An 18,979-nucleotide genomic window follows, 5' to 3' on the forward strand; every position below is an offset into this window, starting at 1 on the left:
ACACACCCTGCATCCATACTTTGTATTACTTACCTCCCCGAAGTCCCGCGTCAGGTCTCTCAGCACTGTTCAAACGCTGAAAAAAGGCCGCCGCGGACATTTTTTGGGCATTTTGCGCATGCGCTGTGAGGAGATCGCCGGGAAAATGGGGGCCGCGCCATTTTCTCCGGTGATCTGCGCATGTGCCATAGACCCTGGGCACAGAGTCTATTGCTTCTGCGGTGGCTGGCCACCGGAGTGAGAGGAGGGGGTCAGTGTCGGGGGCTGCACACGGGCCTCCTCCTCTCTAAAGATGCCCCCTGATTACAGAGATGCTAATACTGTTGCAGGGATGTGTAGTTCCACAACAGCTGGAAGGCCGCATGTCTGATACCCCTGATATAGAAGATGTCCTGCCTGCTTCTCTTTCTAGCAAAGTGGGTAGGGGCTAGGGGAAATCCCCTGCGAGGAGCGTTGTTAATATACAACTGGAGGTCCAAAAAGTACCCCCAAAAAATAAAATTGTAAAGAATTATATATATAAAATGTGTGTGCATGTACACTCAAACAATTATATATAATGGTTGGTTATGTGCTCACAAGCCTTTAATATCGGAATCAGTATGTTATACCGCCAGCTGCATGGTTAAGATCCCGAAGCTAAAAAAAGGTATTTATTAACCCTATTCTACCCCCTAACCCTCCTTTAGGGGTGCCTAACCTCCCCACTAAGTGCCTAACCCTACCCCCGTCCCCGCAGCCTAAACCTAAGTCTCCCGGGGGCTACCTAATCCTAAAATCTCCCCCACCCCCACCAGGGAGCCCCTAAAGCCCCCTCGGCTGTCCGTACAAGGCTTACCTTCGATCGGGTTGTCGGGCTCCCAGCATAGGTCTGATGACAGGTGTCGGGATTTCAATGCCTGTCATTAGTACTTTGCCGGGATTTGACAGTCGGGAAGCCGGCGGTCGACATTGCGACAGTCGACTTCCTGTCTGCATCCCTTTAATATCATCTATCATTAATTGATTTTAAGGATTTTCTTCTTAACATTAAACAGGGTCACCAGAAAAAGTTCTAGAGGGAATAGTGCGCTATATACTATTTTTGGGCATAACCATTGATAAAATAGTATAATAGTGCAGTATAGTATAATACAGTATAATAGTTCCTCGGGTGCTATAAGATCTATTGCTGTAAGCGCCTTCAAACCTCGAGCTGTGGAACTGTATAATAATATTGAGCTGTAATCATAATCTGGTACCTAAAAATTTACATCCTGAATCAATATCTGGAGCGAGTGATGAATATACAGCCAGTCAGGCATATAGCGGGATATTAAGACTGAACTACAGTCTATCCACAAGGAATACATGCGAGAACTGAATTTTAATCAGCGAACATATGCAGAACATCTGTCTCTTTCCCATTTAATAAATTCACAATATTAAATACAACTTTAAAGTCAATTGTATTTAGGAAGGAAACAACAAAAATATCAAAACAAGTAAAACTAAAGTTGACATGTGAAGTACAACTAAAAGGGGGGGGGGGGGATTGTCTGCCGAGATTCATGCCGTCTGGTTATCTGGGCCAGCAAACAAAGAGATTGCATGCGGGGGAGGCTTGCTGGGACCTGCAGTTCTACTGTAAAGACTATGTTTATATTCTTCTATTTTTACACTACACTAACACAATGATAGCCCAGGGGCTATCAGCCTAGGCTAGTGGTGCCCTGGAGAGGGAGACCCCTTTATTGGAGGGGTCTCCAACTCCCCTGGGATCCCTGGCCTGGACTGACTAGCGGTCAGGGCTGATGCTGCGGCTGGGGGTCCCGGTGATAGGGCTCCCCTGGCTGTGGCATCAGTCCCCCGTTATAAAGGGTCCAGGGCTGGTTCTGTGAATTACAGGGAGACCCTATGTAAATTTTCCCCTGTAATTCCAGAACCAGCTCTGCTTCCCATAGCCCAGTGCTGGTTGTACTGAGTACAGGGAAACCCTACGTAATTTTTTCCCTGTACTTAGTCAACCAGACCTGGCTTTGAACAGTCCGGGGCTGGTTTGTTTTGGGGGGGGAGCCTCACGTCAATTTTTTTTTTTTTTTTTTTTTTTACTTTTAACTGTTTAATTACTTTTTACAGTCAGATACATGCAGGCATCTCATTTATATCTGCATGTATCTGTGTCAATCCGACCTGCTCATGCTCAAATCGAAAGCATGAAGCAGGTCTATTCATTTGGCGATTTGAAGTCCGATTTTGAGGTCGATTTCAAATCGAATGATAGTAAATAAGGGTTGTGTGTGTTGGGCTATGTAAAAGTACCAATGTTTTTCCGATCGTCGATTTGAGGCCGATTTGACTAAAAATTCAATTTGAAATTCGATTTTACATTCGATTTGGCCTTTAGTAAATATCCTAAAGCAAAATCGAATACGAATCGAATGAAAATCGCACCTCAAATCACTCAAAATGCAAAATCGACCTTTGATAAATTTACCCCTGGGTCCTTTGCCGCTGGGGTGAATGGTTTAGTTGACTCAATACATATACTGCAATAGTCACAGCACTTACAGATTTGTCCTCATTAGACTATTGCTACAGTTGCGCCAAACAGCCGCTCTCGGCACGCCAGACCCTGGGGGGCGATTTAATTCAGCGTGATGCTGACTAGCTCCGGGAGGGAGTCCCCGGACATATTCAATTCACTGCGCTGTTTGCTTAGTCGGGAAGAGGTTAAGGGGGTTCGAGAAGAAATCCTTAAGTCCGACCAAACAGGGCGGTTATTTGAATAGCTGCGGGAGCTCCCATCAGGCTGACTTGAATCGCCCCCCTGTGCGACTCTGCTAGCGCCAAGCGTCTTTTATGTATCTTTCACCCGAAAAAGTGTCTAATGCTGGGTAGACACTAGCCGACATACCGGCCGTTCAATTGTCTTTCTAAGGACGATATGTCTGAGAACAAAGTCGTTCACAGACGTATCGTGTTGACTGTGCAGCACAGTCGATGGCAGGTATATCTGCTCACCGCGCTGTGCGTATGGGCAGTTAGACGACCGCCTGTACACTTGCCGCACAGGCTGCCGGTGGCTGACATCACAACTGGGCGGGCACATGTAGCTACACCGCCCAGTTGTGACATCAGGCACGACACATCGGGCTGGCAATTGTCACGTGTGTGTGCGCTTACCAACGGTCAGGACGGCTGATCGGGAAGATCACAGTCAAAACCAATCTTTCATCTCTAATTGTAATGTATGAAGCCGTGAGAAAATGGGTACACTGTGACGCAGTCACGCCCCAGTCCCAATTTGTGTTCTTGCAACATTGGGAGGTATGCCGAAAATAGCTTCTAATTTTTAATTTTACCATAGGGAATATGACAAGTGACGTTGCTACAGGAATAAGTCATATTTTACAGGAGTGACATCACTATTCTCTCATCAGAAGTGATTACATCACCACCCATCAAGTATAAGGCTATGTTTAACATATTTTCATGTTACATATGCAATTAAATTTTTAATATATGGTACCAATATCCTATGGCTCATATATATATATATATATATATATATATATATATATATACAGTCAGGTCCATAAATATTGGGACATTGACAGAATTTTCATATTTTGTCCTCTAGTCACCACCACAATGGCTTTGAAATGAAACAAACAGGATGTGATTTAACTGCAGACTTTCAGATTTAGTATGAGGGTAATTACATCCAAATCAGGTGAACGGTGCAGGAATTACAACGGTTTCTATATGTGCCTCCCACTTTTTAAGGGGCCAAAAGTAATGGGACAAACTAAACAATCCTAAATCTAACTTTCACTTTTTAATACTTTGTTGCAAATCCTTTGCAGGCAATTACAGCCTGAAGTCTGGAACGCATAGACATCACCAGACGCTGGGTTTCATCCCTGGTGATGCTCTGCCAGGCCTCTACTGCAAATGTCTTCAGTTCCTGCTTGTTCTTGGGGCATTTTCCCCCAGTTTTGTCTTCATCAAGTGAAATGCATGCTCAATCGGATTCAGGTCAGGGGATTGACTTGGCCATTGCATAACATTCCACTTTTTAGCCTTAAACTCTTTGGCTGCTTTTGCAGTATGCTTCGGGTCATTGTCCATCTGCACTGTGAAGCGCTGTCCAATGAGTTCTGAAGCATTTGACTGAATATGAGCATATAATATTGCCCGAAACACTTCAGAATTCATTCTGCTGCTTTTGTCAGCAGTCACATCATCAATAAATACAAGGGAACCAGTTCCATTGGCAGCCATGCATGCCCACGCCATGACACTACCACCACCATGCTTCACTGATGAGGTGGTATGTTTTGGATCATGAGTAGTTCCTTTCCTTCTCTTCTCTTCCCATCACTCTGGTTCAAGTTGATATTTGTCTCATCTGTCAATAGGATGTTGTTCCAGAACTGTAATGGCTTTTTTTAGATGTTGTTTGGCAAACTCTAATCTGGCCTTCCTGTTTTTGTGGCTCACCAATGGTTTGCATCTTGTGGTGAACCCTCTATATTCACTCTTGTGAAGTCTTCTCTTGATTGTTGACTTTGACACATATACATCTACCTCCTGGAGAGTGTTCTTGATTTGGCCAACTGTTGTGAAGGGGTTTTTCTTCACCAGGGAAATAATTATTTTCTCATCCACCACAGTTGTTTTCCGTGGTCTTCCGGGTCTTTTGGTGTTGCTGAGCTCCCCGATGCGTTCTTTTTTTTTAAGAATGTTCCAAACAGTTGATTTGGCTACAACTAATGTTTTTGCTATCTCTCTGATGGGTTTTCAGCCTAATGATGGCTTGCTTCACTGATAGTGACAGCTCTTGGATCTCATATTGAGAGTCGACAGCAACTGATTCCAAATCCAAATGTCACACCTAGAATCAACTCCAGACCTTTTACCTGCTTCATTGATAATGAAATAATGAGGGAATAGCCCACACCTGTCCATGAAATAGCTTCTGAGTTGATAGTCCCATTACTTTTGGCCCCTTAAAAAGTGGGAGGCACATATAGAAACCGTTGTAATTCCTACACCGTTCATCCGATTTGGATGTAATTACCCTCAAATGAAATCTGAAAGTCTGCAGGTAAAGCACATCTTGTTTGTTTCATTTCAAAACCATTGTGGTGGTGAATAGAGGCCAAAATCTGAAAATTCTGTCAATGTCCTAATATTTATGGACCTGACTGTATATATATATATATATATATATATATATATATACACAGGTTGAGTCTCCCATATCCAAAATGCTTGGGACCAAGGGTATTTTGGATATCGGAATATTCCGTATTTTGGAATATTTGTATACCATATTGAAATGCCTTAAGAATAGGGCCCAAATCTAAACACAGAATGCATTTATGATTTATATACACCTTATACACACAGCCAGAAGGTGATTTTATACAATATTTTCAATAATTTTGTGGCTCAAACAAAGTTTGTGTACATACATGAAATTAATTTATATTTCATATAGACCTTATACACACAGCCTATAGATAATTTTATACTTTATGTTTAATAATTATGTGCCTTAAACAAAGTTTGTTTACATTAAACCATCAAAATCCAAAGGTTTCTTTATCTCAGTCATGCTAAAAATATTCCGTATTTCGGAATATTTGGATATGGGAGACTCAACCTGTGTATATATAAAAAAGAGTTTAGCAGTAGGCTTTACATTATGGAGCAACATATTAAAATGCTGGCGCGTGCCATGCGGTGGTGCCATCTATTACTTACATACTGAGAAGCGGGTGGATTGGGCGAATGTAATACCCTTTGCCAATAACTGACCTTACCAGGGACCTGTACAACAAGGTTCTGTGCATTCTGGGAGCCTGTTCCAGATAGATGTATAAATAACATTTGCTTTATGTACACTCACTGTCTGCTGATAGATCGCTTTAGTTATTTCATTTTCCTCTTTTCCCATCTCTGCCATGCATCGGTTCATTGACTACACAACGCTACCTCCAACACCTCTGAGACGTCCTTGATATGAACATATCCATTTATTTCCATGGCAGCGATTACACGGAATCGTTTCTCTCCTAATTAATACTTATGGTTGACAACCGTTATAGTGTTCTAATCCTAACGAGGTTGCATTCTAAATAAGGATTAATACAGAGATCAAAACTGCGTAGAACAGGCGCAGGTGACGATGACATTGCCTTTAGTCCACAGACTACTAGTTAGCAGAGACTGCATTCCTAGGTTATGCATTTAGCCCCTGCTAGTCTGACGTTCTGTGAAGTGTAATAGGCAGTATATTGATTTAGGGGTTTATTTACTAAGTCTTGGATGGAGATAAAGTACCAGCCAATCAGCTCCTAACTCATATCACAGGCTGTGTTTAAAAACTGACAGGAGCTGATTGGGTGGTAGTTTATCCAATTTATCCTGCCCTCCACAGCAGCCGGAGGGCCGCATATATATATATATATATATATATATATATATACACACACACACACACACATATGCATACATACCAGGACACTCCCAGGTCTTATGCAGCTGCTAGATAACATATAGTCAAATTATTGATTGGTTATTGAGTGTATGTTTATATATTTTATTTATAGAGTGACTGATCAGTAGCGCTACAGTAGTCTGTTTATTTGTAAGTACCGCAGGCTGCTTGCCCCCGCTATAGCGCTTGTTGGGGCGAGCATTTTGTTACCGGTAAGCCCACAACATTCCCAGGTGTGCACGGTACATCCGGGTTTAGGGAAAGATCACTGTTTTTGAACGATTATGGATCCGTCCGGATTAGGAAATGGCGGAATTAATGGCGACAGTAACCACCCTGTCATTCATTTCATATTCTCATTTTTTCCTGCCTGATTTAACAAGTCCTAAATCAGGGGTATTCCATATGCGGCCCTCCGGCTGCTGTGGCACTACACTTCCCAGTATGCCCTGCCAGTTCTAGCATGCCATAATAGCAAAACTGGGACATGGCATTCTGTGATGTGTAGTTCCATAGCAGCTGGATGTTGAATACTCCTGCCCTAATTTAATGCTGAGAGTGAGGAGACAAAAGGACTGTCCCTATTCCATGTGTCACTTGTGTGTGTTTTATTGTATTGTGGGTCCGATTCATTACCAATCGCAACGGCACACGTAATAGACCTATTGTTGCGTATGGCGCACCGGCCACTGCAATCGGGATTGTGATCGCAGTGACCACGCCGACCCATCGCAGGGTGATTGACAGGAAGTGCCGTTTGTGGGAAGTAATGGGGGGGGGGGCGGCGAAACGCGGGCCTGCCAGGGCGTTTGAACGCATGGGCGTGCATGAATTATCCACTGCGATGCCATACGCAGCCTGAGTACGCATAGCGTGCGATGAAGTTAGAAATTCCTGAGTAAGGTCAGAGCGTGTGCAAGTGTGCGTGAGACTGCGATGGTACTCCATCTTACCGATGGTTTCGCAGTCTTGCCAAGGATTACGGATGTGTGTAAGGTAAAGTGGGCGTCCTTGTGTTGTGCTGCGATGGCATAGCGATCGCAATGGATTAGCATACTATCGCAGTGAGACTTCGTGCATAATCGCTTTTGTATTCGCAGTTGCGATCGATAGTGAAGCAGGCACTGTGTCTACAAAATGCTCTTTTCTGTATAAGGTGTGATGCAATATAGGCTGCTACTCCGTTACCGCACCTCCCGAGTACCCGTAAAATTCAAGCCCTTTTGCGGGGAGAAAAATGCTTTGCAACTCCCCTCCCCAAACTGGGAGCACCCCCCTTAATGTGCTCTCTCCGCCCATTCAATAATCATACACTACAAAGAAATCTCACTTCCTGCATCTGGCTGCACAACTAAGCACATAGCAAGGCACCTGCCACTCTCTGCAGGAAACATCCCGGACCGCACAGATTATCCAATCAGAAGAGGTAAAACTGTGCCCCACTTCAGAGACCGCAATATTGTCCTGGAAATCAAAGCACACTCCTATACGAATGTTGCAGTCATGAAAATATAGGGGCAGATCCCGTGAACAAATGTTGCCAATATAAGTGCACAAAGTGTGACCAAATTTACAGGGAGTTCACATTAGGACATGTCCTATCTATTGTGTTCATTCTCTTACATGTAGCAGGTGGTGCCCTCCTCTAGAAAGCGCCCCAATTATGCCTGAAGCACAGCACAGTCATGACCCCGGTGATGCCAATCTACCAGTGTCCATCCATGCCTCTGCCATAGATCTCAAGAGGAGCACATATTTAAAGAACCCCCTTCAACTTAATTAGGAGACCAGTGAGGATCTCATACACAGGACATCCCAGACGTTCAGTAGAAACTATTTCACAATGACTAGCACTTTTTATGTCTAAGGCTGCCTCAGTACTTCCCTCCAAATACCCATTCATTGCTGGTCAGGGTTCTGTAGTGGACAGGAGAAACCCCCCAACTTTCTGGCCTGATCGGGACAAATTTGTCCCAATGATGACGACAGAGCCTTCAAACCAGGACTGTACCATCTAAATCAGGACAGTTGGCAGGTATTACCTTCTAGAGTTTAGACCAGAGGTTCTCAATCGTGGCCCTCAAGGCTTCCCAACAGCTCAGGTTTTAGAGATATTCATGGTTGAGCAAGCATGGATAATCTTAAAACCTGGACTGTTAGGGTGCTCTGAGGACCAAGTTTGGGAACCTCTGGTTTAGACTGTGCTCCTCCATTCCCAGCACACTGCATCAGCGTTACACCTCCTAATGCTGGATTGTAATGGAAACTGCGGCACTGAACAGAAAGGAGAGAAACCTGCAACGTAATTGAGGATTGGAGAATTTACCTGCAGAAGTCTGGAGGAACCATCCCGTAGACATCAATCCGGTCGCAGAGTTCTAGAGCAATGGATACCGTGAACCATCCTGTGCTGAGCCAAGTGTTTGTAACCTTCCTGAAAGAAATGGGTAAAGTCACATTAGTATGCACTGATAACAATGAGCACATACTGTACATGTGTAGGCTGTAGGCACACAGCTTAAAGGCAGCCCATATAATGATGTGAGCCTGCTGCAAAGTGCACTGAGGTTACCTTGTTCTACCTGCCTGATGATGGAAATGGAGCCATCATGTTACGTAGACGCCATACTCCCTCAAATTATTTCCCAGAATTGGGTGTGATAAGTGCTGGAGGCAAGGAGGCAGGCTTTCCCTAGATTACCAGGGATTCAATATTAGGCTGCTTTAATACTAGAAAGTAACCTGGTCATCTGTGCATATCACCCACCGGTAACCCCTCATTCTCCATCACTAACTCTGTATCCATCAATCATTAACCCCTCATCCTCCATTGGTAACTCCTCAACCATCGATTAGTAACCCCTCATCCTCCATCATCCACCCTTTATCCTCCATCAGCAACCTCTCATCCTCCATCAGCAACCCCTCATCTATCATTAACCCTTCATCAGCAACCTCTCATCCTCCATCAGCAACAACTCATTCAACAATCATTAACCCTTCATCCTCCAACAGCAACCCCTCACCCTCCATCATTAACCCTTCATCTTCCATCATTAACCCTTCATCCTCCATCAGCAACCCCTCATTCATCAATCATTAACCCTTCATCCTTCATCAGCAACCCCTCATCCTACATCATTAACCTCTTATCCTCCATCAGTAACCCTTCATACTGCATCGGCAACCCATCATTCATCAATCATTAACCCTTCATCCTCCATCAACAACCCCTCATCCTCCATCATTAACTCTTCATCCACCATCAGGAATCCCTTATCCTCCATCAGCAACCCTTCATACTCCATCAGCAACTACTCATCTTCCATCATTAACCCTTTATCCTCCATCGGCAACCCCTCATTCAATCACTCTTCATCCTCCATTAGTAACCCCACATCCATCAATCATTGACCCTCATCCTCCATGATCAACCCTTCCTCCTCCCCTCATCTTCCATAGGTAATCCCTCATCCTCCATCTATAGCACATCATAATCCATCAGTAATACAGATGTAGCCACCATAATCGCTGCCACAATGCACGCGCACAGCATCAAGCATTGTGTCATAGTACAGCTCCCACCGGGCTGCGACTAGTCGCATTGGCGTTCTCCCCACTGAAGTCTAGACGTGGACACACTAGTCACTCCATCCACGCGGCTACATTTGTACTTCATCCCACTTCGACAACCACTCATCCTCCATCAAATATTGACAGTACCACTGCTTAGTCCCCCTCTGAATAAATTAAAATGTGGTGCTCCAGAAATCCAGGTCTCACGCAGAGCATTCTAGAGCTTCAGCTACATGGCCATTGCAGTGCAGTTTAATAAAAAAAGGTTTAGTAGAAGGACGCAGTGTCTGGGATGAAGGTGTATAAGTGTATTACAGCTGTGCTCTGCTATAGAATATGTCACAGATGCCCTAACGTGCTGGGGATGTTGGGAGGTTTGTTCTGTTCGGCACAGATCCGCATGACAGGTGCACAGCAATGGAGAGCTGCCTCTAGGGGAGGGGTGTTGGAGGCGACCTAGCAATTCAGCAGCGCAGGGGTGTGTTCACAGCACTAATGTGACATGAGCACTCCCCTCTTGAGAGACTGCGACCATATAGACAGCTGAAATGATGGGAGACTGTAAACTCTTTCTAAGCGGAATTCCAGACCATTACTGCAGAATGTCCCGGGACAAATCATCTGATCCAAGTAATGTCAGGGGGCCCTGACTGTATATCCTGACGCTATTCGCAGGAGAGAAGCCCAACCTTATTACATGTCAGCATCTAGGGGGATAAATCCACACTGGGGACCACATCCACATTAGCTGTGTGTACCTAATGGCGCATTGGACCCAGGGCCGTCAAGAGTGGGAACGGGCACTGGGTCCAATGAACGGGAAGGCATGACCAAATCTGGAAGGTATGGCCACGCCATCTCAAAACAAAAAATACTATGTAAGCTACTGAGGGGGCACTGCACGCTGTAAAGGGGGACATTTGTCCCCCTCAGTAGAGCTGCTCAGCAATTGACCTGTGCCTCTCAGCAGCGCTGCTCAGCAATTGACTTGTGCCTCTCAGCAGCGCTGCTCAGCAATTGACCTGTGCCTCTCAGCAGCGCTGCTCAGCAATTGACCTGTGCCTCTCAGCAGTGCTGCTCAGCAATTGACCTGTGCCTCTCAGCAGCACTGCTCAGCAATTGACCTGTGCCTCTCAGCAGCGCTGCTCAGCAATTGACCTGTGCCTCTCAGCAGCGCTGCTCAGCAATTGACCTGTGCCTCTCAGCAGCGCTGCTCAGCAATTGACCTGTGCCCCTCAGCAGCGCTGCAAAGGGAAATAGTACATTATTAGTCAGTGGCTGGCAGGTAACTTTTAGCTTGGGGGGAAAGGTGACCCAAGTGGCCTAATTTGTGCTGCTGGCTGGGGTAGATTGGGAACGTAGCCCTCTAAATACTTAGTTGAATTGATCCCACCTACATGAGGTCTAACACAAAATGATACAGGTTCAAACAAACCTTTGTCTAGCAATGTAATAGAAAATAAAAACACGTTTTTTCTGTCTGTCTGTTCTCAGAACATCGAGCGCACTGATTTACAAGGAAATTATTCTTTTATTTCATATGTTTATTGTGTTTTGTGCACAACATAACAGCTGCAGTCTCTTCTCTCTCTGTGCCCGAAGTTACGTCTTCTCCAACAGGCCCGGCGCCCATGTAAAGAGTATCCGCTCCCTTCCCCTCTCGGCGCCCCTGGTTGGAGCTGCGTTGCTGTCTGTAGATGTGGGACTGTTGCTCCTCCACTCAGCGGAGGCTGAGGACTTTGTTACAGCGCAGTAGGCGCCACTCCTCGCATGTTCTACACTGTGCAAAGATTGGGCGACTCAGATTCACACTCAATTTGGCTGCACTGCAAGCTGGATAATAGATGAGGATCCCCACCTGCATTCAGCGCAGGCTGCATCTTCCCTCAACATCAGTTTGTAGGATCAGCCGCCATTGTTATCAGCGCACACTAGGGTGGTCCACTTTAACATTGTCAAAAACAAAGATGCTTGAATCATGCCTACACATAGACTATTTCTGCCCATTATAATGTAGTAACTTGTGTACCAAATTTTAGCTTCGTACGTTGTAGTTTATTGGTCATCCAGAAGTTTACTTTCTGGAAGCCGACACAAATGGAGATTATGCTGTCACATCTTCTCATGTATATTCGGCTTTACTGGGGGACCAGAAGTTGGAATTTTCAACCGCTTTCAGAAAGAATGGAGACGTATTGATAAAAACATTTATAGTGCAGTGGATATTGCCCTCGTCCAACATTACGACAGGAAATGTTGAGGAGCGTACACACTAGATGATATGCTCCCTGAGCGATATTGTCTAGTGTGTCCCCGGCAGGCTGTGCTCAATGTCGTTCATGACATTGAGCACACCCGCTGAACGATATCATTAACGATATCGTTCAGCGCCGGGCTTTCTCCCCCATTCCCCAACATGCATATCGTCAGGTTGGCCTGCATGTTTGCCCGATGAACGACAAAGATGAATGACCTGCGGGAAAGCGCGTCGTTCGTCGTTCATAGTTATCGTTCATAATTTAGGTTAAAAAAATGGACGATAAAGTGAACGAGATAGCGATATCGTTATCGTCCAGTCGTCCACTTAAATCACCCAGTGTGTACGCACCATTAGAGTATTTACCAAATGCACTGGAAAAACATCAACCAAGAGACGATTATCCAGAGCTTTTGCATTTATCTCTTTGGTTTTTTTGGTGGTGGAAATATCAGGGAAACATTTTGAGCTCCTGGTCCTAGTCACCACGCTCAATGGATGGTATTTGCGCTCTGAAAGTATGGTCTCTTTCTAATTCAGTTCCAGTTAACACCTAGAGAAACAAACAACATGGTGAATATGGCTTTGTGTGTAGGTCTGGTTTACGTAACGTACTGGAATGAAGCTCCATTGGGCATTACCGCGCCATATAATGACATCGCGCTCTTACGTCTCCTAAAAATCTACCCTGATGTAACACTTGGTAAGAAAGCTTACATTGCTTTCCCCAGACACCAAAAATCTGAAACGTTCACAGCTACCCGACGTATTCAACTATCTCAGGATGCAGATCTAGGTCTAGAAAAGTTCAATATAGGGCGACCCCTAAATATTGATTGTTTGGGAAATGCTTTGGTGTACTGCCCATTGATGTACTAAGGAATAAAAATAACCTTGTGGAGATAGAAAATGTGAATGTTTTATTTTTTGGACCACCCTAGCGCGCACAGAGCTATCCAACTCTGCGATTCTGTCTCCACACCCACGGCGCACGTATACAATGCGCAAAGCCACGGTGCCCCATGTTTACCACATTATTGAACAAAACGAGTGCACGTCACGCGCTATGTCTGGCTTTATGTACATGTCACTTGTGTTACACTGCAGTGCGTTAGTGTAAATGCTTCTTGTTACATCCTAGTGCGTCTGAGGCTTGTCAGCACAATGGTATACTAGCATTAATGTCTATCGACGAGCGCTATACAGTCAGTGTTTCCACATACAGTACGTTTGGTTTTAATAAGATTACTTCCTGTCCTGTCAGATACCACGTTTAATAAATCGAGATTGAAAACACTTGTAAACTCCTCTAAACACATGTATGCACATAGACACAATACAGGGGTAACATGTATGCACATAGACACAGTGCGGGAGTAACACATGTATGTACATAGACACAATACAGGGGTAACATGTATATACATAGACACAATGCGGGGGTAACATATATGTACACAGACACAATGCGGGAGTAACACATGTATGTACATAGACACAATACAGGGGTAACACATGTATGTACATAGACACAATGCGGGGGTAACATATATGTATACAGACAAAATGCGGGAGTAACACATGTATGCACATAGACACAATACAGGGGTAACATGTATGTACATAGACACAATACAGGGGTAACACATGTATGTACATAGACACAATGCGGGGGTAACATATATGTATACAGACACAATGCGGGAGTAACACATGTATGTACACAGAATTTTCATATTTTGGCCTCTATTCACCACCACAATGGTTTTGAAATGAAACAAACAAGATGTGCTTTACCTGCAGACTTTCAGATTTAATTTGAGGGTAATTACATCCAATCAGGTGAACGGTGTAGGAATTACAACGGTTTCTATATGTGCCTCCCACTTTTTAAGGGACCAAAAGTAATGGGACAAACTAAACAATCCTAAATCTAACTTTCACTTTTTAATACTTTGTTGCAAATCCTTTGCAGGCAATTACAGCCTGAAGTCTGGAACGCATAGACATCAGCAGACGCTGGGTTTCATCCCTGGTGATGCTCTGCCAGGCCTCTACTGCAAATGTCTTCAGTTCCTGCTTGTTCTTGGGGCATTTTACCTTCATCAAGTGAAATGCATGCTCAATCGGATTCAGGTCAGGGGATTGACTTGGACATTGCATAACATTCCACTTTTTAGCCTTAAAAAACTCTTTGGTTGCTTTTGCAGTATGCTTCGGGTCATTGTCCATCTGCACTGTGAAGCGCCGTCTAATGAGTTCTGAAGCATTTGACTGAATATGAGCATATAATATTGCCCGAAACACTTCAGAATTCATTCTGCTGCTTTTGTCAGCAGTCACATCATCAATAAATACAAGGGAACCAGTTCCATTGGCAGCCATACATGCCCATGCCATGACACTACCACCACCATGCTTTACTGATGAGGTGGTATGTTTTGGATCATGAGCAGTTCCTTTCCTTCTCCATACTCTTCTCTTCCCATCACTCTGGTACAAGTTGATCTTTGTCTCATCTGTCCATAGGATGTTGTTCCAGAACTGTAATGGCTTTTTTAGATGTTGACAAATTCTAATCTGGTCTTCCTGTTTTTGTGGCTCACCAATGGTTTACATCTTGTGGGGAACCCTCTATATTCACTCTTGTGAAGTCTTCTCTTGATTTGTTGACTTTGACACATATACACTTACCTCCTGGAGAGTGTTCTTGATTTGGCCAACTGTTGTGAAGGGGTTTTTCTTCACCAGGGAAATAATTATTCTGTCATTCACCACAGTTGTTTTCCGTGGTCTTCCAGGTCTTTTGGTGTTGCTGAGCTCTCCGATGCGTTCTTTCTTTTTAAGAATGTTCCAAACAGTTGATTTGGCCACACCTAATGTTTTTGCTATCTCTCTGATGGGTTTGTTTTGATTTTTCAGCCTAATGATGGCTTGCTTCACTGATAGTGACAGCTCTTTGGATCTCATATTGAGAGTCAACAGCAACTGATTCCAAATGCAAATGTCACACCTAGAATCAACTCCAGACCTTCTACCTGCTTAATTGATAATGAAATAACGAAGGAATAGCCCACACCTGTCCATGAAATAGCTTTTGAGTTGATAGTCCCATTACTTTTGGCCCTTTAAAAAGTGGGAGGCACATATAGAAACCCTCAAATTAAATCTGAAAGTCTGCAGGTAAAGCACATCTTGTTTGTTTCATTTCAAAGCCATTGTGGTGGTGAATAGAGGCCAAAATATGAATATTCTGTCAATGACCCAATATTTATGCACCTGACTGTATGTACATAGACACAATACAGGGATAATATGTATGTACATAGACAGAATACAGGGGGTAACACATGTATGTACATAGACAGAATACAGGGGGTAACACGCATTGCATGAGGAAGTCTCTAACTTTATAAGTTACATTTGCTTGAAAATGCATAAAAAAAGCCAGTTATACACAAAGCTGGTTTCTGGGATGATAGTTATTATATAGAACAGGTAACCCACGTGGACGTAACAAGATTAGAGCCAAATGTTATAAAACGTCGGTGACTATGGGTTACGCCACCCTGCGGGCGGGCAGACAGATGGGGAGAGGCTGAGAGGTGATTAGAGCACTGGAGTTTTACAATGTAAGTGTGTAGAACATTCCACACTCTTGTTGCTGACATATCTTAGTATTCCAGAAGAGAGAGAGCATACACTGAGGGGCATCCGTCACATTCCATTACCCAGTGATTGGCACTATATCCAACACTTGTCTCCTTCGGAAAGGACTCATGCTGCCATGGCAGAGATGTGACCTGAAAGTTGATTACGGCTTTTATTTTAATTTTTATTAATACCCAGAGCTACTGTAGCAGGGAAATATGTGGTGATATTTAGCAAATCATTTTTGTGAGGTAAAGTTACAGGCAGTTTGGGGAAAAAAATATTTGAACATTTCACCCACTGCATGCTGCCATATATGTGCGAAGGTCAGTCCCACACCCAAGTTGCTTTATATAGGGGGAGACAACGTGGAGAGAGATAAGTATCAACCAATGAGCACCTAATACCCCTTTCAGACATCTCGAGAATCCCGGGAATTTGGCCTGCCTCGGCCAAATTCCCGGGTACCCGAGTCTGTTTGAAAGGTGCCTACCCAGGAACATGTTCCCGGGTAGCCGCCCCTGCAATCGACCAGGGTTTTTCCCGGGAAATTACCCTGCTTCTGTCTGAATGGTGCTACCCGGGAATTTACTACTCCCGGGCAGCACCAAGCAGCTTTTACATTGACTGCCGCGGGCAGTCTGTGTCACTGTGACACCTTATCACTTTTCACTCTCTCCTAACACTGCTTAGTAAATAGACCCCTTAATTTGCTAATTGTGTACTAAGGGCCTGATTCAGCAAGGATCGCAATTGCAAATCTGCACACAGGCTATAGATATGATGTATACATTCAGGCTATAGATATATGATGTATGCACGCAGGCTATAGATATATGATGTATGCACGCAGGCTATAGATATATGATGTATGCACGCAGGCTATAGATATATGATGTATACACGCAGGCTATAGATATATGATGTATACACGCAGGCTATAGATATGATAATACTTCATTTATTAAAACTTGCAACATAAAATACATAAATATCATAAATAAAATATATATATAATATAAAAAATAGTATAATAAACATAACCACAACAAGACTTAAATACACACAATATTACTTCATATTGTGCTCCCCCAAACAAATATTACTTAACTAATACATCAACTAACCCCTACAAAGGAAAACTAAGCAAGGATTTAAAACACACGGCACCCATTTTATATCACACAATAAACTTAGAAAAACTCAATACTTCCAACCACCATTACCTACCACCACCAGGCAGATGTATGCAAAACCTACTCATAAAAAAATAATAACAACAAAATCTACAGGGCGTGTAAGAAGAAAAGATTCCCAGCTGAACAAGAAGAGGCTAACCAACACCCACTCAAGGGGGCTTCAGCTGACCCCACCGACGGAACCAACTGACAGCGTCCAGCCTCCCCCTATCCAGATCCATCATCCTCTTCACCTCTTGAAGGATTGAACCCACCACCACTTCACAGAGGAGGACCTTTCTCCGTATGGAGATATGACACTGTGCGCCCCACATGTGGTACCTGACCGCTAAACTGACTAAAAAAATTGTGGTCAAATCAAATCCACCGTACCTTCTGACTACCCCGTAAACCCACTCAGGGTAACTAAGACCCCAAAGGCAAGGGACTCCAATGGCCCTTGATACCTCCTCATAAACTTTTACATTAAAGGGACACTCAAGCAGGAAGTGGTCCATCGTCTTCTCCACCCCTGGACATTCCTCCTGTGGACAACCACGCTCACTGGCGCTCCTCCATTTGAGGTTCCCTCCAACATAAAGCTTTCCATGAAAAGAGAGCCAAGCAATATCCTTGAACTTCGGCGGTATCCTCTGTGAATTTAACAGAGCCAACCCGTCCGAAGCGTTACTACTCGGGCAGTCCCTTAGTGACAGCGGGACAAGAAAGCAAGTCTGCAAAATTCTGCTCCCCAACTCCCTCCTGGAACAGTTTTTGACTTCACTCACCCCCACACCATATCGCTTTATCACCATCAAGCTCTGGATGACATAGATCGGAAGGTAACCATGCCGAATCTGAAAACTTTTCACTTGACCTCCATCTATCCATAGACTAAGGAAGGGAGACACCCATGGTTTGAATCCCTCTACCAACCGAAGGGGAGCATCCAAAAACATGCTCCCAGTATTGAATTTTATAAAAGCTGTTACAAAAAAAGACCACTGGGTTTACCTTATCTAAACCCCCGTCTTTCCTCGGTTTGTAGATAATACTTCTCTTGACTATGTTGGTCCTATTCCCCCACAGCAGCAGAAAAAATAAGGAATTCAACTTAGCCCACATGGATTGAGGCAAAAAGCACACATAACTGACATACAAAAATATAGGGGCCAGGTAAGTTTTGCACAGGTCAACCTTTTCCCTAAAAGACAACTTCCATCTTTTCCAACACTCTACCTACTTGGCAGCATCTTCCAGTCTTTTAACCCAGTTTAAAGTGGCATAATCACCATGATCGAATTTGATGCCTAGGATTTTAATCTGATCACTGACCTGAGGGAAGCTGTCCGGAAGGGAAAGTTCTTACCTTCCTCCCCCATCCAAAAAACTTCACACTTTTCCCACATTTTTCCTTATGCCTCCCCAACCAAGCTCAGTCACTAGCCCCAAAAGGGGGAATCCTCAGTTCGAAATAAACAAATAAACGGCAGTTCATAAGCCAAGAACAAGGCCAAATAAGCTGCCCCAGAGCAGCGGCCACACTACCCCAGGCAGAGACAACTTGCCTGGGGAAGCTCACAGGGGAACCTCCCTCTCACACACACACCTACGTTCACCAGGAGCAGCAGCACACACAACCTCTCCTGATGGATGCACGCAGACTATAGATATGATGTATGCACGCAGGCTATAGATATATGATGTATGCATGCAGGCTATAGTTATATGATGTATGCACTCAGGCTATAGTTATATGATGTATGCACTCAGGCTATAGATATATGATGTATACACGCAGGCTATAGTTATGATGTATGCACGCAG

The 18,979-nt window shown here is 44.1% G+C and overlaps 1 protein-coding gene across 1 annotated transcript in view; it reads right to left on the minus strand.

Annotated features, from left to right (window-relative positions):
- The window catches only part of ST6GALNAC5 (ST6 N-acetylgalactosaminide alpha-2,6-sialyltransferase 5), a 42,878-nt gene that overhangs the window by 2,956 nt on the left and 20,943 nt on the right, over positions 1-18,979 (minus strand). The window contains exon 2 of the mRNA XM_088450071.1: positions 8,817-8,924. Coding sequence (XP_088306197.1) covers positions 8,817-8,924 — 108 coding nt within the window. The remainder of the gene's footprint in view (positions 1-8,816; positions 8,925-18,979) is intronic.

The sequence above is a fragment of the Taudactylus pleione genome, unplaced genomic scaffold, assembly GCF_031769625.1.
Source record: "Taudactylus pleione unplaced genomic scaffold, aTauple2 ptg000506l, whole genome shotgun sequence".
NCBI lineage: Eukaryota > Metazoa > Chordata > Amphibia > Anura > Myobatrachidae > Taudactylus > Taudactylus pleione.